The following is a 27661-nucleotide window of genomic DNA, read 5'->3' as shown; positions in this document are numbered from 1 at the left end:
GAGTTTAGGTTTTCAATAATTACGTGTTTTAGATCCGAAAAGTTGTTGTTCCAATGATACTTGGGCTGCTTATGGCACAAAGTTTTATCCAAAAGCCTAGTATTGATTATAAAGAGATATATTCTTTTGTGGTGGATACAATTACATTTGTAAAATTATTAGTATGGCATTAAATGTGAAGATTGAAATACGTCTAATGAATGAAGCTACAACTTATTTATATGGATAACTTGATATCAATATCTATATGAAAATCCTTAAAAGACTTAAGTTGCTTGAAGCACATAGTTCCCAAAAATTTTATTTGATCAAATTAAATAAATATGTATATTGGTTAAGTAATTCAATCGCATGTGGTATAATCATTTTAGTGAATATTTGTTAAAAGAAAACCTAAAAAAACGATTTTATCTGTCCATGTGTTTTGTAAAAAGAATAGGATTTCAATTTGTCATAATTATTGTTTATGTTGATAATTTGAATATTATTGAAACTCTTGGAGAGTTATTAAAAGGTGAATTACTTAAAGAAAAAATTTGAGATGAAAGACTTTGAAAAAATCAAGTTTTGTTTTGAGTTTTCAAGTTAAATATTTGACAAATAAAATTTTTATCCATCAATCAAATTATATACCAAATGTTAAAATGATTTTATATAAACAAAATACTTCCATTGAGTTTACTAATGGTTTTAAGGTTACTAAATATGAAAAAAGGCTATTTTCTACCTCGTGAGTATGATAAAAAGCTTCTTGATCCTGAAGTACCATATCTTAGTACAATCGGAGTACTAATGTATCTTACTAGTAATGCACGACCTGATATATCATTTGCTGTAAATTTATTAGTAAGATACAATTATTCTCTCACTTGAAGATATTGGAATAGAATTAAACATATATTTAAATATTTCTAAACAACAATAGACATGAGCTTATATTACTCAAATATATTCAAATAGGATTTAATTGATTATGCATGTCTAAGGTATTATCCAATTCACACAAGGCTTGATCTCAGACATGGTACTTATTCACATGTGGATGTATGATTATTTCATAGTGTTTTGTAAAACAAATTATATTTGCTACTTTTTCTGGCTATGCGTAAATTTTAACAAATCATAAGGTAAGTTGTGAATATATCTAGTCTAAGATTTGTAACTTAATATATTCAAAAAATATGTAGCATGTCAACTAAGAACGAAATTCCAATAATGCTATATGAGGATAATATTGCCTACATAACTCAATTAAAGGACTAATACATTAAAGGTAATAGGACAAAACATATTTCATCAAAATTCTTCTTCACTCATGATCTTCAAGAAAAAAGTAATATTAGTATTCAACAAATTTGTTCAAGTGATAATTTAGCAGATTTATTCATCAAAGCCCTTCCTATTGCAATGTTTGAAAAATTGATACAAAAGATTAGAATGCATCATTTTAAAGATCTTAAATAATGCAATCATTAAGGAGTAAAATACGCATTGTATTCTTTTCCTTTAGTAAGGTTTTTCCTGCTAGGATTTTCTTGATAAGTTTTTTAATGAAACAATATTTCAAAAGTGTATTCTTGAAAATAATTATATATTCTTTTTCCTTCACTTGAATTTTTTCCCATGAGGTTTTTTCTTATTAAGATTTTAACAAGACATATTTTTAATATGATGGACATTCAAGGAAAATGTTATGAATATATATGTGAATGTCTACTATGACCCAAGAAGTTCAAATTAAGTCAAATAGCGCAAGATACAAGAAACGTAATCTAATTTGAACTCTTATATTGAATTGGATTAGGATTAGAATTTAAAGGGTTATTGGCTTATAAATAGACCCATCACTTTATTTATAAAGATACACTTCAATAAGATCTTTCTTACTTCACTAATACATTCTTTTATAATTATTTTTTAAATTATATTTTGTTATCATAATTATTGCAATATTTAGAGATTGTGTCACACATGAAAAGCAGAATTCTAATTAGATACGTTGGGTTAGCTAGGTCAGTTACATGAATGTATAACTAAGCCCAAAGCAAGTATGTACTACAAATGGGCTTTGTCTCTCATCTTTGGATTATTAATTTTTTGAAAGTGGGCTTCAAGGATTTTTTGAATGTTCAGAAAATATATATTGACCATTTCAATATAAATTTTAGTTTTCTATCACCACTTTTCGTTTTTCTTTTCTTATAAATTTTATGAAACATATGTCTGTTTTTAAAGTTAAAAAAAAACATATCTCTTAAACATGATATCTCGTCTCATATCAGATATGAATATGATTATTAACACGATCTAAGTCAAATACTATTAACAACTTAAATTTAAGTTTTTAATAATTATGTAATTCAGATCCGAAAACTTGCTAATTTAATGATACCTAGACAGCTTTTCTAGAAAATGAAAAATTGAAAACAATGCTTATGTGCAATATATTTTAATAGTTTTGTTAAATTTGCTAGGGTAATTGAAAAATTTTGCAAAAATTAAAAATTAAATACACTTATTTCATTTGAGCCTCAAGACTGTTTCACTTTTAGATAAGTTGAGTGATGAATTATTTTAAAAGTTTAAATATGTTTAACTTCTAATATATCACGTCACATAAAAGTCGGATTAATGATTAATGAGTTTTGCATGAATATAAGTGTGAAAAAAAAACAAAAGAGTACAAGGTTAAAAATGGTTAAAGAGCATTGCACATAAAGCTGATAAATGGGTAAGATATCATATAAAAAACTTAGAGGAAAAATGAGTGAAATTATCGAGATTCCAATTTGAGTCACATAATTTTGATATCATGTTATGTTGGTGTAATCTATTATCCCAAAAATTTAAATTGTCAAGAAATGGCTCAACTTATGATTAACTTCTAACATATATGATAATAATTTTTTCTACTAATTTTTATTCACATTATTTACGAAATTCACTAATTTTCAATCTCTATGTTATTTCTTTTATATAAATCATATAATAGTTGATGCTATTGTGTGTTTGTGTTCCCAATTTTCTTTTCAACGTTCTAATACTTTTGTAAAAGGCTTCCTTCATCCAACTAGATGCTTAATTAGGAGAGAACAGTAGTCATATTACTTGCCCTGTCACTTTTTTCTCAAAGATTTATGTTCTTTACATGACATGTAATTATTGAATAAATTCAGAGATGAAATCTATCCATTTATGAGTAAGTCAATTAATTTACAAATGAGGTACTGCAATCAAATTAATAAATTATTATTACATCAGATGGAACAAAAATGTGAAGACAAAAACGATAAGAGAAATAGTATTTCCCTCAAAGCATATATGTAGTAGTCTCCACTAAATAAAGATTGTACACATGTGATCAGTGTCACAGAGAAGGGGAAAAGTTGTAAGGTCAATTGAATTGCATATGAACTAGTCTGGATTTTCAAGCCATTGAACGTGGTTTTGTACAACAAAGAAAAGCCACATGCATGCTTAAATTATGTGCTCCACTATCCAACTTGTGTTTTATTTGTCATTTGAAAGAGAAAAAGCCTTTGGGTGCTCGAATAACTTGGCAGTTACTACCCAACTGATCACAAATTCACAACCACCTATAATTCAATGATATTGTACGAAGTTTACTAACATGATGTAACTTGACAGCATTGCTATTGCATGTAGAGCAGCTCATTGTTAGATCCCATTTAGGTTTTCCTAATGCAGTAATCATTATTAAATGGATAAGGGTACCTGTATCCATCTACCATCCAGGCTAATTTTGTTTTTGTTTTTCACATTTCATTTGATATGCATTAGTAATAATAATTCTGTAATATGTCCCAACTTTTCATATTTTTCAAAAATAAATATATACGCATTTGGATATTTCCTTTTCACCAAAAGAGGGAAAAAAAGAAAAACCCAATTCATGTGCCCTGCTACCTTCCCCACCAACTAACAATTACAACGTGACATAACTAAGAATTAAAGAAAACATTTTAATGTGCATGATTAATCTGCCACTCGTTTTATTTCTTAATTAGGTAAAAAAAAATGTTTATGTCATGAATTAATGTTTTCAACTTAAATTATATGTTTTTTAGGTAGAGAAATCTTTTATTGATATAAGATTCATGATACTTACACTAAAAATAAATCAATAATTTTGACGTCGGTAGGTCAAATCCATCTCTTTTTTTTTCACTAATTTAATAATCGATTTAATTAAAGATTACATATATTATATTAGAATTTCTCTCTTGATGTGTTTTACTAGTACTTTGTTACCAGAGATAAAAGAGAGGTAATGTTAAAAGGGTTACTATCTTATTCCTTTAATACACCACTTACCAAGTGCGGTGAGTGGGGACAAAGGGGCAGGCCACATTAAAGTTTCTAACATAGTAATTCCTTTACGTCTCTTTTATTTGTTTTTATTTGATTTGTACCATATGTACTATGATTTTAAATATTAAAAATAAAATATAATTTCAGATCTTTTTTAAAAAAACAAAAAATATATATTTTGATTACATCTTGTCTAATAATTTGATTTTGAGTTAAAATTCTTATTCCTCCCCCAAGTGCAGTGAATATATGTATATCCCCAATGGTCAAGTGCTTCTGTCACCATGAAGATATTTCACTCATTCAAGCTTTTGTTCTTCGTACTTTTCCTCTCCCAAAACATCATACAATCCTTTCAACAACTTCCTGAGGGTGATGACCTCCAGAAGAATTACTATCAAATGGACCTCCCTCAAGTCACAGGACCGGAAAGCATCGCCTTTGATTGCAAAAACTGAGGGCCTTATGTTGGTGTCTCTGATGGCAGAATACTCAAATGGCAAGGACCCAATCTTGGTTGGAAGGAGTTTGCTATACCTTCTTCAGACAGGTATTTTATGCTACATCTGCCTGCACGAATACAATTACGTTTTCTTTCCTCTCATGTTTCTTTAAAGAGTATTGGCTGCAACTATATGTTTAAGAGAAGCAAACACTTCTGTTTTTGATAGATTTTTTTTTTGAAAGGTATAAGATTTCATTCATGCATCAGTCTAACGGTGACATGTTGTTAGACTATGAAAGAATCCCAAAAAAACTAACCCTCTGCTAGTACTCCACTCACCTCAAACCCCTGGAAACAACTCACTAAGAATTTAAAACAGGGCCATTTACCTGGTCTGTTTCCAGTTCTAATTACCGAAGTGGTTTTCACTTGTTGCCAGCCCACTATAAATTACCAAAAAAACTTTTATACATCATGCTTAAAATGTAACAGCCATGCATTACCGCTCAGGTACAGCCATGAATATATCATGAACATGATCATCTTGTTCGAAACTGGACTTTGAATTACAGTAGAATTTTGACCGGGGCAGTGATTTGCTCAACCTCATGATGGTGTCAGTGATTCGGTTTGCCTATATAAGCACTTGTTTGGGCCTCGTTTTTATAGATAATTTTATCCAACATGCATGTCTCCGTGCTAGAACATAAACCTAAAACCATACAGTTGGGTCAGCTCTTATTGAGCTAAGATATTCAAAGAAGTAAACCACAATACGACTCCCCACTCTTATCGCATATTGTATTATCTGTTTTTCAACAACTAGCATTGAAAGCTAAGCTGACAATATTGTTGCTGCAAAGACCTGGAAACCGACTTTTGATCTGTTAGCGTTGACCCAACATTTCTTGCCCTTTTATACTTGTACTATTTGAAGTCTTACTGAATTAAGAACTGGAATACCAAATTCTATATAAAATAGTTATTTGTCTAGTCCGTTCTCTTAAGTTAATAGTACTTGTTGACTTGAAGAACTTAGTTTGGAATTATTCACCATATATTTGTTCTAACAAAAGAAAATTACTATATGTTTGAAATAATAAGCAACTGATTGATTGCTCGTTTCTTTCATTTGTTGGGTTAGGGATAGGAAGGTGTGCGATGGGTCAACAAATCCAGACCTTGAATCAACATGCGGAAGGCCATTGGGCCTGAAATTCAACAGTGCAACATGCGATCTCTACATTGCAGATGCTTACTTTGGTCTCCTATTGGTCGGACCCAATGGTGGGGTGGCTCAACAACTAGCAACTTCAGCTGAAGGAGTACCTTTCAAATTTACAAATGCTTTAGACATTAATACCAACACTGGAGTAGTTTATTTTACAGATAGTAGCATTATCTTCCAAAGAAGGTACCTCAATTTTTCTCTCTCTATTGACATATAGATATATATATATATATATATAAACGAAAATTAATTATTATTATCATGATGGTGTAGGCATTATTTTTTATCAACAATAATGTTTGATAGAAGCGGAAGATTACTTAAATATGATTCTTGGACCAAGGAAGTAACGGTATTATACAAGGGTTTAGCGTTTCCAAATGGAGTGGCTTTAAGCAAGGACAATTCATTCCTTTTAGTTGCCGAAACAACTAAAATGAGAATTTTGAAGTTCAACCTTGATAGTACGACAGACAGTTATATTCCAGAACAGTTTGCGCAGTTGCCAAAAATGCCAGATAACATCAAGAGAAATGATAAAGGAGAGTTTTGGGTAGCACTAAACAGTGGAAGAGGAAGGATCCAAAATGACGGCGAGACCAAATTTTCTGTTGAAACAACTATCCGCTGGTTTACTCTAGACCCTGTCGGGGTCAAATATGACCAAGAGGGAAAGATTATGAAGCAGTTGGATGGAAATGGTGGAATCTGGTTTGATTCGGTTAGTGAAGTTGAAGAATTAAATGGAAAATTGTACATAGGTTCAGTAGTCAAACCTTTCGTTGGTGTCCTATGCACATAAATTTTCAACTTCTATATGCCACTCCATAGAGTTTAAGTTGAGAGAATTACATGATTTAAATCTAAAAAGTTACTGGTTCAATGATACTTGGACGATTTTTCTCGAAAATGAAAATTGAAAGCCAAGCCTATGTACTATTTAATTTTAATAGTTTTGTTAAATTTTCTAGGGCAATTGTAAAATTTTGCAAAAATTAAAAATTAAATACATCTATTTCATATGAGCTTCAAGATTGTTTCACTTTTAGATAACTTTTTAAATATGTTAAACTTCAAAATTGTCCCGTCACATAAAAGTTGGATTAATGATCAATGAGTTTTGCATGAATATAAGTGTTAAAAAAAAAAAACGGAGTAAAGGTTAAAAATGGTTAAAGAGCATTGCACATAAAGCTGATAAATGGGCAAGATATCATATGAAAAAGTTAAAGAAAAAATGAGTGAAATTATCAAGATTCTAATTTGAGTTACACAATTTTGATATTATGTTGATGTAATCTGTTATCCCAAAAATTTAAATTGTCAAGAAATGGCTCAACTTATGATTAACTTCTAACATATATGATAATAATTTTTTCTACTAATTTTTATTCACATTATTTACGAAATTCACTATGTTTCTCTCTCTCTCTTATATATATATATATATATATTTTATTTGTATATATATAAATCATATAATAGTTGATGCTAGTGTGTGTTTGTGTTTCCAATTTTCTTTTCAACATTCTAATAGTTTTGTAAAAGGCTTCCTTCATCAACTTGATGCTTAATTAGGAGAGAACAGAAGTCATATTACTTGCCCCGTCACTTTTATCTCAAATATATATTTATATTCTTTACATGACATGTAATTATTGAATAGATTCAGAGATGAAATCTATCCATTTATGAGTAAATCAATTAATTTATAAATGAAATATTGCAATCAAATTAATAATAAATTATTATCACAAAAGTGTTAAGGCAAAACTGATAAGAGAAATAGTATTTTTCTCAAAGCATATATGTAGTCTCCACTAAATAATGATTGTACACATGTGGTCAGTGTCATATGTAAAGGGAAAAGTTGTAAGGTCAATTGAATTGCATATGAACTGCTGGTCTGGATTTTCAAGCCATTGAAATGGTTTTGTACAACAAAGAAAAGCCACATGCATGCTTAAATTAAGTGCTACACTATCCAATACGTACTTTATTTGTCGTTTGAAAGAGAAAAAACCTTTGGGTGCTCGACTAACTGGCAGCATTTATGCTTACTACCCAACTGATCACTAATTCACAACCACCTATAATTCAATGATATTGTACAAAGTTTACTAACATGATGTAACTTGACAGCATTGCAGTTGCATGTAGAACAGCTCATTGTTAGATCCGATTTAGGTTTCCCGAATGCAGAGATCAGTAAATGGATAAGAAGGGTACCTGTATCCATCTAAGCTAATTTTGTTGAAATTTAGATTGACATCTAACTTGAAATTCATTGACAATAAATGAAGAGACTCTTATTATATTTATTTATTGAGAATATTCTTAACTTAATTGATGTGAGACTGTCATCTCTTTACTATCCTCCTCACATGTGCAGTTTTAGGTTGTTAGGTGGATAATTGCCTTGTATTCTCCTAGAGAAAAGGGGTGTAATGACACATTAAGTCTTCTGCCTGCAAGATTAAGGCTAGAAACTTGGTCGATTCAATTTAAAATTAATTGATAATAAATAGAGAGATCTTGATTATAATTATATATCTAAAATACTGCTAATTTAATAGATATGGAAATCTCACCACTTTAATAAATCTAATACTGAATCGATATAAAAAACCAACAAACAAACAAACAAAAAATAAGCAATTACTATATATTTTGAAAAACTTGTTATAAATTGTAATCCATTCGTTTATGGTTGACAATACATGTTTCTATTAATTTGCATTGTTGCTTTGGTGTGTGTATGTAAGATTTTGCTAGATTCCGTTGCCAAATAGTCAACTTGGAACCAATAATTCACAAGAACAATCCACTAAATATAATTTATTTCTTCAAATGGGACTAATTAATAAACAATTGGTGGACTTGGCTGGTGGTATATGCCAACAAGAAGTTTCTGTATTTGGTCCTTTGATTAGTTCTTGCATTTATTGCATAACAATTTTGATACTTTCAATTAATTAATTAGCTATAATTTCACATATGCATGTGGATTATGAACACAAATCCTCTGCCCCCCTTTTGTGCCCCCATCCGTGCCTCCTCTCCATATGTTTGCCATCTATCCTATCCTTTAATGGGATGTTAAAAACGGCAGTCCCACAATTTTTAAAATCGTTAATGTCACTTTAAAAATAAAAAAAAAACAAAATCTCATTCTAGGTTTTTTTTCTTAAAAATAAAAAGAAACAAAATCTCATTCTAAGTTTTTTTCCTACTTGCTGCCTACTTTACTTTTACTTTGTTTTGGCTGCTGCTCCTCTTTTGCTTCACTTTTACCTTTTAGTGAGATACTTTTTGTAAGTTTTTTTTTATTAATTCTTTAGATTTCAATTTTATATTTATTGATTCATTACATGATGTTTTATTGAATTTTGTGCTTGCAAATAATGTTTTTCATATTTTTCTTTTGAAAGGCATTCAATTTTTTTTTTATGTCTTATTCATAATTATTCATGTTTCATTTTGTATTTTGTTCTTTCATGAAAATATTGATATCAAATTTAGTTGTACGTGGTTCTCTTTTCATTAACTTTTTAATTTAAGCTTTTTTTTATTTTTTATATTTTTTAAACTTTATATATTTATATATATGTGTATATGTATTGTTTAATTCAAATTTGATGTATTTTTTTCATTAATTGTGTTTAATTAATAAATTTTTGAGCATATAGAATGAAATAGTAGAAAAAGAAGGCATGATTCTTCTATTAATTTAAAAGATAACTAAATTTATTTATTTTTATTTTTTAGGGTATGGATAAAGAAACTACAAATACAATTAATAAAGATCGATTATGTCGAAGATTAAAATTTACTGAAGATGATATTCTCCCATCAATTGAACGAATGGAGGAGCAGAATCTTGAGCAAGATAAGTGTTCAAACATGATTGATTCTAATACTAATATTATGATTTCAGCTCATGCAAATATATCGGAAGAAATTATTCCAAAAGTTGGAATGGAATTTGAAACAGAACAAGATATTTATGATTTTTACAACAGATATGCCAAAGAAGTTGGATTTAGTATTTGAAAAACTAAAGGACATAAGGATAAGTATGGTACTTGGGTAGATAAGGTTTTTTGTTCTTGCCAAAGAACTCGAAGAAATGATAAAAGAGATGATAATGTCAAAAGTCATAGTCCAGAAACAAGATTTGGGTGCTTAGCTGTATTAAAAGTTTTACGATATGATGATAAATTACGTGTTACTAAATTTATTGTAGAACATGCACATGCATTAGCTTCTCCATGTAAGCGTATGTTTTTAAGATCTCAAAGGGCAATTAATCTCCCTTAAGCTGTTGAATTTGAAATCGCTGATTGCTCTGGAATAGCACCAAAGGAGAGTGTTGGGTTTTTAGCAAGAAAAGTTGGCGGATTCGAGAATCTTGGTTTTATTCTTGAGGACTATAATAATTACTTACATTCTAAGAGAACAGAGGCAATGAAAGTTGGAGATATTGGTGGTGTCTTAGAGTATCTACAAAATATGTAACATGATGACCCTAATTTTTCTTATGCTATCCAAGTTATATCCACGAACACAGAGAAGGTGAATTCAAGTTACAAAGATATATGTACTTACTATAAAATTAAATACTCAGACATAATGAACCAAGATTTTGCACTTCCAGAAATGTACTCTGGGGACTGGTCTATCATTATTTTCATTTTATTGGCATGCTAAATCCTAGTATGTACACTATATGTATATGTGACCAAATATACTTTAAGCATTAGAGCTTCAACCGTAAGATTGATGTGGCCAATTGTTTTTATTTGATTTGTACAATACGTACCATGATTTTAAATATTAAAAATAAAATATAATTTCAGATATTAAAAAAACAATATATTTTGATTACATCTTGAATAATAATTTGATTTTGAGTTAAAATTCTTATTCCTGCCCCCAAGTGCAGTGAATATAAGTATATCCCCAAAGGTCATGTGCTTCTATCACCATGAAGATATTTCACTCATTCAAGCTTTTGTTCTTCGTACTTTTCCTCTCCCAAAACATCATACAATCCTTTCAACAACTTCCTGAGGGTGATGACCTCCATAAGAAGTACTACCAAATAGACCTCCCTCAAGTCACAGGACCTGAAAGCATCGCCTTTGATTGCAAAAACCAAGGGCCTTATGTTGGTGTCTCTGATGGCAGAATACTCAAATGGCAAGGACCCAATCTTGGTTGGAAGGAGTTTGCCATACCTTCTTCAGACAGGTATTTTATGCTACATCTGCCCGCATGAATACAATTACTTTTTCTTTCATCTCATGTTTCTTTAAAGAGTATTGGCTGCAACTTTATGTTTAAGAGACGCAAACAGTTCTGTTTTTGGTAGATTTTTTTTTTGAAAGGTGTAAGATTTCACTGATGCATCAGTCTAACGTTGTCATATTGTTAGACTATGAAAGAATCCCCAAATAAGTCGCCCTCTGCCAGTACTCCACTCACCTCAACTCCCTGGAAACAACTCAGTAAGAATTTAAAACAGGGCCATTCACCTGGTCTGTTTCCAGTTCTTACGGAAATGGTTTCCACTTGTTGCCAGCCCACTATACATTACCAAAAAAAGTTTTGTACATCATGCTTAAAATGTAACAGCCATGCATTCCCACTCAGGTACAGCCACGAATATATCATAAACATGATCATCTTGTTCGAAACTGGAGTTTGTTGAATTACATTAGAATTTTGACCGGGACAATAATTTGCTCAACCTCATGATGGTGTCAGTGATTCGGTTTGCTTATGTAAGCACTTGTTTGGGCCTCTTTTTTATTTATTTTTTATAGATAATTTTATCCAACATGCATGTCTCCTGGCTAGAACATAAACCTAAAACCACACAGTTGGGTTAGCTCTTATTGAGCTAAGATATTCATAGAAGTAAACCACAATACGACTCACTACTCTTTATCGCACATTGTATTGTCTGTTTTTCAACAATTAGCATTGAAAGCTAAGCTGACAATATTGTTGCTGCAAAGACCTGGAAATCGACTTTTGCTCTGTTAGCGTTGACCCAACATTTCTTTCCCTTTCCTATACTTCAGTACTGCTTGAAGTCTTACTGATTTTAAGAACTTGAATACCAAAATTCTATATAAAATGGTTACTTTGTCTAGCTCGTTCTCAAGTTAATAGTACTTGTGGACTTGAAGAACTTAATTTGGAATTATTCACCATATATTTGTTCTAATAAAAGAAAATTACTATATGGTATAAGCAACTGATTGATGGTTTCTTTGATTTGTTGGGTTAGGGATAGGAAATTGTGCGATGGGTCCACAAATCCAGACCTTGAACCAACATGTGGAAGGCCACTGGGTCTGAAATTCAACAGTGCAACATGCGATCTCTACATTGCAGATGCTTACTTTGGTCTCCTATTGGTTGGACGCAGTGGTGGGGTGGCTCAACAACTTGCTACTTCAGCTGAAGGAGTACCTTTCAAATTTACAAATGCTTTAGACATTGATACCAACACCGGAGTAGTTTATTTTACAGATAGTAGCATTATCTTCCAAAGAAGGTACCTCAATTTTTCTCTCTCCAATGACATAGATATATATAAACAAAAATTAATTATTATTACTATAATGGTGTAGGCATTATTTCTTATCGACAATAACATTTGATAGAAGCGGAAGATTACTTAAATATAATTTTCGGACCAAGGAAGTAACGGTGTTATACAAGGGTTTAGCGTTTCCAAATGGAGTGGCTCTAAGCAAGGACAATTCATTCCTTTTAGTTGCTGAAACAACTAAAATGAGAATTTTGAAGTTCAACCTTGGTAGTACGACTGACAGTTATACTCCAGAACAGTTTGCGCAATTGCCAAAAATGCCAGATAACATCAAGAGAAATGATAAGGGAGAGTTTTGGGTAGCACTAAACAGTGGAAGAGGAAGGATCCAAAATGACGGCGAGACCAAATTGTCTAGTGAAACAACTATCCCTTGGTTTACTCTAGACCCAGTCGGGGTCAAATATGACCAAGAGGGAAAGATTATGAAGCAGTTGGATGGAAATGGTGGAATCCGATTTGATTCGGTCAGTGAAGTTGAAGAATTAAATGGAAAATTATACATAGGTTCAGTAGTCAAACCTTTTGTTGGCGTCCTATACACTTAAAATTTCAACTGTTATATGCCACTCCGTAGAGTTTTAAGTTGAGAAGATATTTCTATTGTATATTAGTTATAATTACGGAGTGAGGTTGGCATCTGCCTCTTGATTTCTGAATTTTATGTACTTACAGCATATCTACCATATTGTCATCAAGTGAACCTATATGTTCAGTTCCCTACTTTTCCCACCTTTCAATTTTTGGAGTTGTATGTACAGTTATACATCCACTTGTAATATATAAAGAAGTATGTATGATCCAGGTCCTTTTCTCAGCATCTGTCATCTATCATCAACATTATATTCAAATGCAAGAACCTAACTTCAGTGATAGAGTCAGGATTTTGTGTTTGAGGCACAAAGACAATGTCTATAAAATAGTTATATTAGAGCTCAATGTTTGACAAAAATATAAAATAACTTAAATGGAAAAAATTCATGTAAAAATTACACAAATAACTCGAATTACGTGTTAAGTACCAAATAAAAATATTTTTTAATAACTATTGCATACTAAGATTGGACATATTTAATTAAGTTCAACGGTCTTTCATGGAGTTGAAGGCATTTATCACTGAATCAATATCAAAGTCTCGAATAATTTTTTTTTCAACGAGAATAATCAACGAATTTCTAAAAAAATCATTTGATATTCTATTACAAGTCTCTTTCTTAACGAGTTTTATAGAAAAAAAAATGCATGTTCTGATGTTGTAGTGAAAACCAAAAGAGTTAAGACAAGGTAGATCAATCGGTATAAACTTTTGATATTCCTGTCTTTTTTAACACTTGACATAACTCAAAAACTGTAGATATATTTTCAAAGCCTGATTATGAAGAATGTCAAACTTGAATAGATCTAATTGATAGCTTAGATACATTTTATCATTTTCAGTAAAATCATTAGGGTAATATTTATTTGCAAGGTTGCAAATATTTTAAACATCAAACAATTTGAAATCATTCTGAGAGTCTAAAAATGTGCCAAAAGTGAGCAACTCTATTACATTCTCATTAAATCTGAAATCCAATTCTTATAAGAGTGAGTCAATAGTAATAAAAAATAAGTCAACTCGACAATGATGCTCAATTATGACATAATCCTTTTAAAGACGATCTTTACCTAATTTATATCTAACCCCATGTTAGAAATTTCAATTTCATGTCTCACAAAACCTTTTCGCTAATACAAACAAAGGTTCCCATCAATCTTCTCTCAATTGTTGGAGACGCTTTTTAGTAAACAATACTATACAAATTGCATTAAGTATGTCTTGAGACTTAAGTTGTAAAGCTTTGGAGAGGTCATTTGTTATCTCCTACAACTCTCTCATAAGATGCAAGATAAACAGAAATTCAAATAACGTATTGGTATGTTATAAAAATTATAAAAATAAGGGGTAAAATTATAAAATTATTGTAGGGTTAAAATTATAAAAATTCAAAAAAAAATAAGAATTGTTGTAAAAATTTTAAAATTTTTAAGGGTCCTTACTCCCCTCCACCTCTGCCTAACCTGCTTGAAATTAGATATTAATTTGATTGTAGATTGATAGATAGATATCCACCACAATAAATTATTTATACGTTTAAGTCTTTGACGAAAGAGTTTGAATACCTAAATTTTCCTATATATTCTATTCTCAAAAGACGATGTCGTCGACGAGCCGCAATGTTTATTGGCAGTGAAACTAGATACAGATTAGTCATGAACTCGTATCAAAAAGAATTTGCCAAATATTGAATCACTACGGCAGTGCTTCCAACCTTCCAGTGGAACAAAAGTTGCATGTAATTATATAATTTTTTCGAGTAGAGTGATTGAAGAAATGAGAAAGGTACATGAATTATGAAATCTTGAAATTATATTGGATAGGTAAGGAAGAGATCTTGAAATTATGCACGAGAATGTTACGTATATTAATAAATTAATTTTTTATAAGAAGATAAGCATCTTCCGACACATTCATTTCTGACACATACATCCCTCTAGTCTAAACGAGCGACAAATGAACAAGAGCAATTACTCTACGTCTTGAAAATTCTAATCAATTGGTTGATGGTTGACATTAATACGTCTCTCTATTAATTGGCGTCGGTGCCTTTTCTGTCCTTGTAAGATTTTGCTGGATTCTGCATTGCCAAATTATCAGCCTCATGCAGCCGTTAACTTGGAAATTCGGAACCAATAATTCACAAGAACAATCCATTAAATATAATCTATATCTTCAGATGGACTGATAACCATTGGCGGGTGGGTGGTGCGCATTTGTTGAGGTATATTGACCCAAAAATATGTTCCAACTGTATACCCATAAGTTTTTGTATTTTGCCTATTTTCTTTAATTTGTTTTTGTGTATTGCGTAGAGATTTGACAATTTTAGTTAGTTACTTGAAAACTCTTTATTTGCTACACGAGAATTTTAAACTTTATGATTTCTTTTATTTGAAAAGAGAAACTATGTTTTCAATCATTTAATTTCATTGCTTCGGCAGTCTTTGTTCTGATTTCGAGGTGAATATGATGAGGATTCCCGTTATCCAAGAGAAGAATAAACACTGACAATTGGTCAGTACAAGCTTGGGATATGCCATGGTTACCAGGTCAATCCTTGGGGTGATTTGGAATTCACTAGCAATGCTATAAAGGCAATTGAATGTTGATATCCTTGTAACTGGTCTATGTCATTTGGGTGTATCAAACTCAGTAGTACAATCCGAGGCCAAGAGACAATATTCCCACGACATACTGTGCTTTCAAATGAAATCATGGTGGCTTTTGACTTCAAAACTGGCCTCTGTGATGTTTCGACCATGGTGGTGATAAATGAGGTGGTGAACTGAGGTGGCTACGAATGCAGCTGCACTGTCCTTTTATTGCGTCTATGTCTGTTATTGCCTCTGTGTTTTTCATGGTTCTCATTCTTATCCGGGGTTTGTATTTGGTAGGAAAAGGTAGTTTGAATTCAAATAAAAATGTTAAGTTCAAATTAAAATTGTAAATGGCACGGAGAAAACTAGCCAATTTTTATTGAGAGGTCAAAAATAGAGAAATAAAAGTTAAATATTTTAACAACTAATATATTGAACTTAATCAATAATCAAAAGATTAATAATAGAAAATAATTTTATGTAACATGTTAATCAAGAAAAAAAGACTTATAATAGTTATTTAAGAAAATTGTACTAGATCGTATTTCTTAGATTGAAATTTATCAATTATTAATTATGTATTGAAATAATCTACATATGATATAACAAAAAAGAAAAGAATATGGTTGATAGTTCATAAAAATTTAAAGAAGAAAATTTATAAAAATTTAGAATATATGAGTAAATAGAATAAAAATGAAAAAAATAAACAAATATAAATAAAAATAATAATATAAATTGAAAGAAAAAAAAAACTTTAAAGTTGAGTAAGGCATGTAAGATCATTTTGTTATTCTTTATTTGTATTATTATTAAATAAAAATTATTTTGAGGGAGCTGTTCAAGGAGTACATAAAAAATTTTAAAAATTTTATACAATATAGAGGGTGGCCATGGCCCCCTATAAGTAAAGGAGGCTCCGCATTTGGTAAAGGGATTAACCCTTGTTTAAGTAATAATAATTCTGCACCAAATGCTACTCGGCTTATATACTAAATGTAACGTTGGCTTCAATAGTCTAAACCATCTTGTTATATGTAACCTTGTGTTGTAATATTTTAGTACATCTAGAATTCTAAATCCAAGTCAACACCCCTTTTTTAAAAAACAAAAAAAAAAAAAGAGAGAGGGAATTGCATTAATAGAGATAACAAAAGTTAACCTCCAAACCGCACAATTTATAAAAGAAGCTCCTGACTATACAAAAATCAGATTCAGGAGTCAATGTATCAAAGGTAGCCTTGTACAACGCATTCCTTATAAACAACACCACCTTATACAAAATAGACACCATCTACTCAATATGAAAGATAGAAAATAGCAATGTGTGACCAAAAATCAAGCAAAAGGCAGCCAAGATGCCCCAAACACAGACTCTCTGCACCACACACCTACAATGGCAACATCCTCAACAGAGTCATAGGATGACAAAAAAATCTGATATCTCCAATCACCACTTATCCTAGAAATATTGCAGAAACAAACATAGGATCAACCTAGAAAACTAGTAAACCACCATCCAACAGATGACAAAATCCAAAACCAAACTGCAACCCTACATTAACAACCGAATGGGGAGAAGGAAACGTATGAAGAAAGCAGACAACACAAGTCAAGATTCCCATTAATCTTCAAAAATATTTAAGACATCATTTTGGCACAAAACATCATTCTTAGTGAAGCTATCAGCAATATGGTTTTTCTCTGGAAAAATGTTATTCACCTCCCTTTTTTTAATCCCTTCTTCATTTTCCCAATGTGTAAAATCCACTTCCGAAATCTCCATGGTGCTTCAGCTGGTGCATTACCCCATTTAACTGCCTTTATAGAGTTGCTCTCAATGACAAAGGAGCGGGATAGGGCCCACTTGGAAGCTGAGAAAATGAGGAACACCTCCTTAATGGCTCTCACTTCCGCAAGTCTCGCATCACTCACCCCTATTGATTTGGAAAACATCACTCTAATCTGCCCTTCCTCATCGCATAACACCCTTCCTATTCTTACTTCCCTAGGGCACCCTTAGCTACTTCGTCAACATTAAACTTCATCTCGCCATGTCCCGATTTGCATCAACCTTCCATAAGTCTATCTTTTCCCACTTTCCTCATTACCAATCCAAAGGTTGTGTTTTTATATATGTTAAGGACACTCCCATACTCTAACGGCCATTTTGCTCTAGCCAAAATTGCAACCTTGAGTTTACTTTCTTCGTACACTTGACTAGCATTCCAATCCTTCCCTTTAAACACCTTGGCATTTCTATAAAGCGATGTAGACCATGTAATTGCATGGAACCCCATTTACCATATATTTTGCTCACCCTGTTTCACACAAGTACTGTTCTAGCATCTAAAAAAAAGTTCCTACATCATTAGGAATAGCCCATTGAATCCCCCATTCATCACACCATCTCATTCAAACTCTCCAACTTTCTTTGCAATGAAAAAATAGGTGTCTAACAGTTTCCAACTCATTTTGACACAGCATACACTTGGTAAGGTCATTGAAAATCATACATCTTCAAACCAACTTAAACTAACTCAAACTTGATTGCCACCCATTCATACAAAAGCTACCAAGTAAAATCTTCAATTCGGAAAAAAACAAGGCCAGCCCATATATCTTTCTATGGTCCCTCATCAACAGTGTTCGACTGCATCACCTCTCTACAAAAAGATTTGACAAAGTACTGCTCCAAAGCCGTTCCACCCCAAACCAATGTATCTTCAAGATCCTTACTTAAGTGGTACTCTTCCACTACAGATTTTAATTGTTCCCACTAGCCTTCCTCTCACCCAAAGGGTTGTCATTAAAGTTCAACATGCCATTCCCAAGCCTTTCCATTCCATTTTCTGGAATCTCTAATGCACTCGTCTTTGTTTGTAGCAAAGGTAAAAATCCTTGAGAATCTCTCTTTGAAGGCTTCCCTTTCTATCCAACTATTTGTCCAAAACCAGATGTCTTTGCCATTACCTACAACCATATGTAAGTAAGGATTAACCTGCATCAAGAAATCATCAATAAGAACCAATGGTTTAAAAATATTTTTTAAGTTGACGAACACTCCTTGTTGGTGTTAATGTTGAGTAAAAGGTAGGTGGGATTTCCTCCAATCTTCTCCACTATAACCTCTCTCCAAAAACTATCCCTTTCCCTTCCGTATCTCTATAGCCACTTATTAAGTATTATTCTATTTTTTATCTCCAAATTAATAATACCATATCCCTCATTCTTTTTGTATCTACACACCTTGTCCCACCCAATACAACGAATTTTAGGTTTCTCCTCCACTCCATTTCACAAAAACCTTCTCTTAATTTTTTCAAGTTCATTTTTAATCCTTTTAAGAATCAGAAACAAGGAAATAAAGAAAATAGGAAGGCTTGCCAACACTAATTGAAGAAAGGTGACCCTTCCCCTGATTGAGAGGGCCTTAGTTTTCCACCCGGCAAGTCGTGACTTGAATTTCTCAATGACAGATTTCCAAACTTTTATTGAGTAAGGTCTTGCACCAAGTGGCAACTCTAAGAATTCAAAAAAAAAGCTTCCTAACCCTGCAGGCAATCAAATCTGCACATCTTCGGATCAACTGGTCCTCCACAATTATCTCTATAAGACTATTCTTATGGAAATTAATTTTAATTCTTGACACAAGCTAAAGGCATCTTAAAATTCTCTTCACATTGAAGAGGCTATCAACTTAGGGTCTCCAGAAAACAATTGTGTCACCGGCAAACTGCAAATGAGAAATCACAAGTCCATTTTTATCAATAAGGATCCCTTAACATAAATTACAAGCCTCAACCTTGCTCATCATTTGACTGAAAGCCTTTGCAACAATGTTGAACAAAAAAGGTGAGAGTGGAAAGCCTTATTTCAACCCTCTTTTCATCCTAAACAAATTGGTTGGAACCCCATTAATAAGAATCAAAATACTAACATTATATAAACACCCCATAATCCAATTCTTCCAAATCTCCAAGAATCCCATCTTGGTCATCATAAACTGAAGGAAGCCCCAATCCACACAATCGTATGCATTTTTAAAGTCAAATTTGAACAAAAGACCCAATTTTTTCCCTTTCTTTATAAAATCAATAACCTCATTTGCGATCAACGAACAATCCATCAACTGTCTCCCTTTAACAAAGGCAAACCATTTCCCACCTATAACTTTCTTAATAACCATCCGAAGCTTATTAGCCAGAAGTTTTGCCAAAATTTTATATGGGCTCCTCACCAAGCTGATTGGCCTATACTCTATTATTTGACTTAGGTTTTGAACTTTATGAATCAAGGCAATGAAAGAATTGTTAGCTCCTTGTTTTAACTTACTCATCACAAATAAGTCTTCTAATTCCTTGAGAATCAAGCCAACACCCGTTAGTAGTTTATTTGTGTTGAAAGTCCAATTACTTCCCAAAAAAGGCTTAATTGAATATAAATATATGCCCAGAGCTCACGTCGTCTTTCACTAATGCTTTTGCCACCTTCATCAGTTATAATTCTTATTCTTCAGCCACTAATCCAACTCTCACATTGTTTCCAATTTGTAGATACTAGATTTTGGTTAATACCGTTACTCTAAAGAATTATGTTACAACATAATATTATATAGAGAACAAGTGAAGCGCTACTTCACGCAGAACAAGTGAAGCGCTACTTCACGCAGAACAAGTGAAGCGCTACTTCAAGTATTACTTAAAGCAGAACAATTAGAAAAAGTAAAGTATTACTCCATATAGAATAACTAATACAAGTAGAACAACCACTTTGAATAGAATAACTGTTTCACTTGGATGACAGTGAAAGTAACTCAGAATAAGTGACAGGGTTCAGGGGTTACTTTCATCTTGGGATGTTTCAGAGAGTTTGGCTTGGTGGCTGAGATATGGAGGTAGTTAAGAGGTCTTCCTCTTAACCCTTTCCTGAAGTACAAGTGTTTCACCCTCTTATCTTGTTCTCGTATACTTATTCATGTACAGCTTATTCTCTTGTACCTATTCTCATACAGCTTCTTCTCTCGTACCTATTCTTGTACACCTCTTTTCTATTACCTTTACTTGAGAACAAGTCTTACTACATTCAATTACAGTAACGGTTACTTACATTAATATTCTTCATAATAATGTCATTCATTAGGCGCATTAAAGCCTATTCTTATGTAACCGTCACTTTTAACACTATATATAGAGCCTCNCTCTTCTTTCCCTCTCCAAGCTAACACATTCTCAACTTGAGAGCTTCTCTCTCTAAATTCTCTCTCTAATTATCTTATACTCTCTAAGTCTCTTTAATTCTTTTCTTATTGTCTTCCACCTGTCACAACACTTAGTACTTCAGGAACTGCTTCAATCTTCCTCTCTGCCTCCTCTGGCACATCCTTTTACTTGTTTGCAACACTTCCTCTCCCTATCACAAGAACCCCCTTTACACAATTCAACCATGAAGATTTCTTTCATTCAAGTTTTTGTTCCTTGTGCTTTTGCTCTCCCAAAAAATCATACAATCTTATCAATAGTTTCCTAACGGCACATGACGTTGTCCCCAAGAATTACCACCAATTCGACCTCCCTCAAGTCACCAGACCTGAAAGCATCACCTTCAATTGTAAAAACCAAGGACCTTATGTTGGTGTTTCTAATGGCAGAATTTTCAAATGGCATGGACCAAATATTGGTTGGAAAGAGTTTGTCATTCCTTCTCCAACCAGGTATGTATATACTTATTATATCAACCTGCATGGATGAATAAATATGTTTTTCTTTCCTCAATTATTCACTATTTGTTCTTTGAAATAACAACAAACTGATTAATTGTTGGTTTCTTTAATTTGTTGGGTTAGGGTGTAAGAAGCTTTGCGATGGTTCCATAAATCCAAACCCTAGACTAGACCAACATGTGGAAGGCCATTGGGTCTGAAATTCAACTATGAGACATTCAACCTTTACATCGCAGATGCATACTTTGGTCTGCCAGTGGTTGGATCCAACGGTGGTGTGGCTTGACAACTTACAAATTTAGCTAAAGGAATCCATTTCATTATAAATGGTTTAGACATTGATTCCAAGACAAGGGTGGTCTATTTCACTAATAGTAGTATTTTCCTCGAAAGAAGGTACCTCACTTTTACTTTATCTCTGCCCTACCCTATTCATCAAATTCCCTCCCCTAATTTTTTTTAATAGTTCTTACTAATTGGTGCCAAATTTACAAAAAGAAAATAAAAGGAAAAAAAATAAGAGAGGTGTAGGGAAGCTAAGTTAATTCAATTACAATAAATATTTTAGGTTTTGTATATTTTTCTCCAAGGAGTAGGATAACTGAAGTTCTCTCTATATAGATATTAGAGAAAATTATATTTACATTTAGATTCAACAGATTTTAGAAATTTACTGTAAAGATTTAAGGAGGGTTTTACTTAGATTTAATGAGAGAGACATAAGCAAAATCAAATCCGACAACTTCCACATTAACTAGAGGATTGCCCGCACATTGCGCTCCGGTAAATTTCACGTTCTGGTGAGGCAAGGGAGACAATAGAGTATAATTTTTGTTTGATAGCAATTAACATAATATGTGAAGAACAATTGTTACCTAAGGTTGAAAGCCTTTGCACAATATTGCATTAAACATAATGATAAACATAAAGGAAGGCAATTATATTAAATTGATTGGCTTATGGCAGTAATCATCTACAACCAAAGTGTTTTACATACAAACTTTGGTAATCCACCAAATGTATATATTTCTAAATTGGTGGCTTGCACAAAATTTCAGAATTTGTTTCAAAAGTGCAGCCACATTCAGTGGTGGAATATATCTGCATGAGTGTGGAATTCAAAACTGGTGTTGTTTATCCTGTTAACAACAAAGTAAGATGAAAATTAAATAAATATATATATAAATTAGTGACATACAAAAAAATTAAAGCGAAAACAAAAATTATAAATATGGTAAAATAATTGGAGATAAGATTTTAAAAATAAATAAGTTGAGAAAATTAAAAAAAAAAAAAACAGAAGAGGAAGACCAAGAAAATGACAAAGAAAGCGATGACGAGAAAAACTGATAGAAAAAGGGAAGAACAATTTCAAAGACTCTGGAAAATAATATGAGTTTACTGTCAAGACATAACATGTTGTTGCCAATGTTAAATCATATTAAATTTAAATTCTAGATTTTATAAAATATAAAATATTGCATTCACAAAACATCTCATGAAAGAGTCAAATAGCAAGACAAACAACAAAAACTTATCATGAAAAAAGACTATGAGCTACATGCAATTATATATCATGAATAGTCAAAGAATAGGCACTCATAGTCGAACTTTTAAAATGCAAATAAATAGAATATTAAATATACAATGGAAAGCAAAAAGAGAAAGAGAAAACTTTGCAATAAGATCAAAACGATTAAATATACATTATACATTGATAGATGCTTCAAATACGCAAATGCATGCATACCCGACATATGTACGGAGGGAGAGAGAGAGAGAGAGAGAGATAAGAGAAATTACTGTTGGCCCTCGTTGATGCCAGGCAAGGGAGCGTCCTTCTTGTTGTAGCGGTGACCAAATTACCATGCATTTCTTCACGGACAATTCCTAGACAAAAAATTAAAAATTTCAACCTCAGTTGATGGCGTCAGAAAACTCAACGCCTCAAACAAATTGAGCCAGCTAAACACCAAAGGCTCTCCCCTTCTTCTCCCATTGCCCTTTAAATTTCCTCCCACTGCACTGCAAATCCGCTAACCACATCTCCTCGGCAAAAAAGGTTTACAAAATCCATGACCGCTACAAACATGGACATGAAAAAAAACGAAGAAAGTAAAAAAAGGGAGAACGGAGAAAGCTAGAGGGAAAAGGGAAAAAATCTAAAAGAATGGTAAGAGGAAAAGATCAAAAAGCCATGGTCTTTCTACAAAATACTACCTGCATCCCAATATTCAAGCAGAAATCAATGACGTGGTGCTCTAATTGAGAGCAATTGTCCCCTCCTCAAGACAGCTTTTAATAAATGTAGATAGTGAAAACTTGTCAACTTTTGAGTCGTTAAATCTATATATGAGAGGAGTTAATTCATTTACTCTTGTTTGACAAAACTCTTTTTCACATATGTACCACGTTATGTTTTGATGATTTGTGATTTATAATAACCGACTAAAAAAAGAGAAACAAACACTTTTTTTTGTTTATATCTATATATATATATACATATATATATATATATATATATTTATAATTTTTATTCAAACTATTACAATTTATTTCCAATAATAATTAAAAAAATTAATTACTTGTGTAATTGTGTAAGTATAACTTCTTATTAAGAATAACCTTTGACAAAGGTGGATGGTTACTTAAATATGATCCTGAAAACAAGAAAGTATTTGTAATACATAGAGGCTTAATGTTTCCAAACAGGGTTGCTTTGAGTGCTAATAACTCCTTTCTTCTAGTTCCAGAATTTACTACTGCAATGAACATTTTGAAATTGGAGCTTGAAGGTGAAGCAAACAGTTATATTCTTGTTCGTGCTGGTGTGAATAATCGCAATTGTACTACTGTTCGTGCTGGTGTTTCTTGTTCTGCTGGTATTTTATGGATTGGCAGAATTTCTGGAAAAGTTATTACTCCCTGGTGGTTCATGAGTCGAAGGACCAGGCACCTGGAACTACATTTGAGTTGAAACTGTCTGAAAATTCCAAATTCTCATGGTTGGGTTTAAGGTTTTAGCTGTGCTTTTGAACTTGGCCCCCTGGATCTGTACAGACTTTTTTGTGTCCAGCCTCCAGGGGATGGTTACTCTTGAAACAAAACCCTCTGCCCCTCGACCAGGCTTTTGCTTGTCTCATCCAAAGCCTCTGCAAAGAAATCACTGGACTTAAGACTGAAAACAGTCTTGCATACCAATTATAGTTGTATAAGGATTCACGCGCGTGTTGAGTAATAATAATTCTGCAGTCAATGCAATCCGTCAAATATACTAATTAACAATTCTACATCAAATTCAACTCTAGCTTCAATATTCTAAATCACCTGTACTTCAGGAATTATAATTCTAAATTGATTTGACTTGAAATTCCTATTCCTTCCCAAAATAGGAATAACTGAATATAAATATATGCCCAATGCTCACATCCTCTCTCACAAGTGCTTCTGCCACCATTATCAGTTATAATTCTTATTCTGCAGCCATTAATCCAACTCTCTCCTTGTTTCCAATTCAACCATGAAGATATCTCTTTCATTCAAGTTTTTGTTCATTGTGCTTTTGCTCTCCCAAAACATCAAACAATCCTATCAACAGCTTCCTGACGGTGATGATGTCCCCAAGAATTACCACCAACTCGACCTCCCTCAAGTCACAGGACCTGAAAGCATCGCCTTCGACTGTAAAAACCAAGGACCTTATGTTGGTGTTTCTGATGGAAGAATACTCAAATGGCATGGACCATATCTTGGTTGGAAAGAGTTTGCCATTCCTTCTCCAGTAAGGTATGTACATTCTATCGTCCTGCATGCATGAGTACACATGTTTTTCTTTCCTCAATTATTCACTATTTCTTCTTTGAAACAATAACAAACTGATTAATTGCTGGTTTCTTTTATTTATTGGGTCAGGGATAGGAAGCTCTGCGATGGTTCCACAAATCCAAACCTTGAACCAATCTGCGGGAGGCCATTGGGTCTGAAATTCAACTATGCGACATGCGACCTCTACATCGCAGACGCATACTTTGGCCTGCTAGTGGTTGGACCCAACGGTGGCGTGGCTCAACAACTTGCAACTTCAGCTGAAGGAGTCCCTTTCAGATTTACAAACGGTTTAGACATCGATTCCAAGACAGGGATAGTCTATTTCACTGATAGTAGCATTTTCTTCCAAAGAAGGTACCTCACTTTTACTTTCTCTCTTGGTGCCAAATTTACAAAAAAGAAAATAAAAAGAATTAAGATAAGAGAGGAATAGGGAGGCTAATCCGAGTTCAATTACAATATATATTTTTCTCCAAGGAGTAGGCTAGCTGAAATTCTCTCTCTATATATATATATTAGAAGAAATTATATTTACATAGGTCCTTACTATCACATTACATGCAGTAGATTCAACAATTCTAAGAATGTATTATAAAGATTTGAGGAGGGCTTTCCTTACATAGAATGAGAGAGAAATAAAACTAGAAGATAAATACCTTTTCTAGCCATCTTTACCTATTTTAAAATTTTTCTATATTCATAATAAGATGTATGTTTAATTAATTAGATCAATTAATCTTTAGCTACATCTCATAAGATAAATTAGTTTGAGATAAAAAAAATTTTATTTAAAAGATTTTAATTTATTTTTTATATTAAAAAATTAATTACTTACATGATTGCATGATTGTGTAGGTATCACCTCTTACTAAGAATAACTTCTGACAGAAGCGGACGGTTACTTAAATATGATCCTCGAACCAAGGATGTAACTGTTATGTACAGAGGCTTAATGTTTCCAAACGGGGTGGCTTTGAACGCTGATAACTCTTACCTGCTAGTCGCAGAATCAACTACAATGAGAATTTTGAAATTCAGGCTTGAAGGTGAAGCAAACAGTTATATTCCACAACTGTTCGTACAATTGTCAAGAACCCCAGATAACATTCAAAGGAACAAGAATGGAGAATTCTGGGTAGGACTCAACAGTGGAAGATCGGGAAGGATTCAAGATGATGCCTACGCCAAGCTTCCAGATCCTGTGGGAGTCAAGTTAAATCAAGAAGGAAAAATTTTGAAACAATTGGATGGAAACGGTGGAATCACATTAAATTCCATCAGTGAAGTTCAAGAATTGAATGGAACATTGTATATAGGATCAGTGACCAAACCCTATCTAGGCATCTTATACCCATAGAATTTTCACTAGACAAAAGTACTTAGTTTAAGCACTTAGATGCATAGGATTTTTAAGGGACAAAATACCATTTATTGTTTTTTCCTTATAGTTAATTTGTTTTTATCATATTTTTATTAAAATAATGGTCTCTTTGTTTATTTTTATTTTCGAATAAAATCTAAAAAATTGACATTTTATTATTTGATCTCTTAATAAAGTGAAAAGTGGAGGAAAAATAAATAAATTGTTAAACAAAGTTATTGATTAGTATTTGATTGATGACTGAGTTGATATTAATGATTATGTATTGATGCTAAAGTTGAAATTCCTAATAAACACTAATATGATGGTGACGACCATCACTCCTCAATTTTTTATTTTTTTTATCTTATATATAAAACTGAATATATATATATATATATATATATATATTAATTTTTATAATAACTTTTTAATCATGCTTTATGTAAAAACTTTTCTCATTTCAGTGGAACCAAAGCTGTAATTTATTTCCCCGTGGAGGAAAACCTGTATGCACCAGATAATTGTGAAAGACAACAGTCAGAAAGCTTAAACTCCATAAAACACAAAGGATGCATTTACAAGGGGATCAACTGAATGAAAGTTCTTGAGCAGGGTGAATGAATACTAGAAAAGGGCGAAGGGCTTGGAAACTGGCATGTCATGCCAATAGTTGAAACTGCATGTCTTTGGTTTACATTTCCATCAGTCAGCACCTTTCTTGTCAGGTTTGTACACACTGAACTCACCAAATTCTCTTTTGCCACTGCCGAAAACAGTGACCAAAATTAAATCCTTGGACAAAGAAAGGGAAAGGAAAAGGAAAAGAAATAAATATATAAATAAATTAAATGAGTTGCCATCAATTCCTTCTTCACGTCTATAGTCAAGCCCCTTACAGAGTTTTTTTTTTTTTTTTTTTT

At 32.3% G+C, this 27661-nt stretch overlaps 3 protein-coding genes, 1 long non-coding RNA gene and 2 pseudogenes across 4 annotated transcripts in view; 4 read left to right on the top strand and 2 right to left on the bottom strand.

Annotated features, from left to right (window-relative positions):
* On the top strand, positions 4548-6896 carry LOC18610118 (annotated as a pseudogene).
* Positions 10947-13450, top strand: LOC18610117 (protein STRICTOSIDINE SYNTHASE-LIKE 10). The gene is made up of 3 exons (XM_018114643.1): positions 10947-11261; positions 12307-12576; positions 12653-13450. Exons 1-3 carry the CDS (start codon positions 10996-10998, stop codon positions 13179-13181), a joined length of 1065 nt encoding a protein of 354 aa, XP_017970132.1. The 5' UTR covers positions 10947-10995; the 3' UTR covers positions 13182-13450.
* Positions 17585-24527, top strand: LOC18610115 (annotated as a pseudogene).
* On the bottom strand, positions 22499-23833 carry LOC108660844. Its single transcript, XR_001926537.1, has 3 exons — positions 23771-23833; positions 23354-23632; positions 22499-22689 (listed from the first exon to the last, which is right to left on the bottom strand). It is a non-coding gene; the product is annotated as an uncharacterized LOC108660844 (long non-coding RNA).
* LOC18610114 (protein STRICTOSIDINE SYNTHASE-LIKE 10) lies at positions 25028-26783 on the top strand. The gene is made up of 3 exons (XM_018115199.1): positions 25028-25336; positions 25463-25732; positions 26234-26783. Exons 1-3 carry the CDS (start codon positions 25071-25073, stop codon positions 26733-26735), a joined length of 1038 nt encoding a protein of 345 aa, XP_017970688.1. The 5' UTR covers positions 25028-25070; the 3' UTR covers positions 26736-26783.
* Positions 27218-27661, bottom strand: part of LOC18610113 (protein RRP6-like 3) — a 7489-nt gene continuing 7045 nt past the window's right edge. The window contains exon 12 of the mRNA XM_007045601.2: positions 27218-27504. Within this exon, the coding sequence (XP_007045663.2) occupies positions 27444-27504 (61 nt within the window). The 3' untranslated portion in view covers positions 27218-27443. The remainder of the gene's footprint in view (positions 27505-27661) is intronic.

The sequence above is a fragment of the Theobroma cacao genome, chromosome 2, assembly GCF_000208745.1.
Source record: "Theobroma cacao cultivar B97-61/B2 chromosome 2, Criollo_cocoa_genome_V2, whole genome shotgun sequence".
NCBI classification, from domain to species: domain Eukaryota; kingdom Viridiplantae; phylum Streptophyta; class Magnoliopsida; order Malvales; family Malvaceae; genus Theobroma; species Theobroma cacao.
Note: the sequence above shows the minus strand (reverse complement) of the source record. Positions and strands in the feature narration are given on the sequence as shown.

Coding starts and splice junctions, on each gene's coding strand:
- LOC18610117 (XM_018114643.1), top strand. CDS start 10,996: ATGAAGATATTTCACTCATTCAAGCTTTTGTTCTTCGTACTTTTCCTC. Junction 11,262..12,306: donor GCCATACCTTCTTCAGACAG/GTATTTTATGCT, acceptor TTGTTGGGTTAG/GGATAGGAAATTGTGCGATG. Junction 12,577..12,652: donor AGCATTATCTTCCAAAGAAG/GTACCTCAATTT, acceptor ATAATGGTGTAG/GCATTATTTCTTATCGACAA.
- LOC18610114 (XM_018115199.1), top strand. CDS start 25,071: ATGAAGATATCTCTTTCATTCAAGTTTTTGTTCATTGTGCTTTTGCTC. Junction 25,337..25,462: donor GCCATTCCTTCTCCAGTAAG/GTATGTACATTC, acceptor TTATTGGGTCAG/GGATAGGAAGCTCTGCGATG. Junction 25,733..26,233: donor AGCATTTTCTTCCAAAGAAG/GTACCTCACTTT, acceptor ATGATTGTGTAG/GTATCACCTCTTACTAAGAA.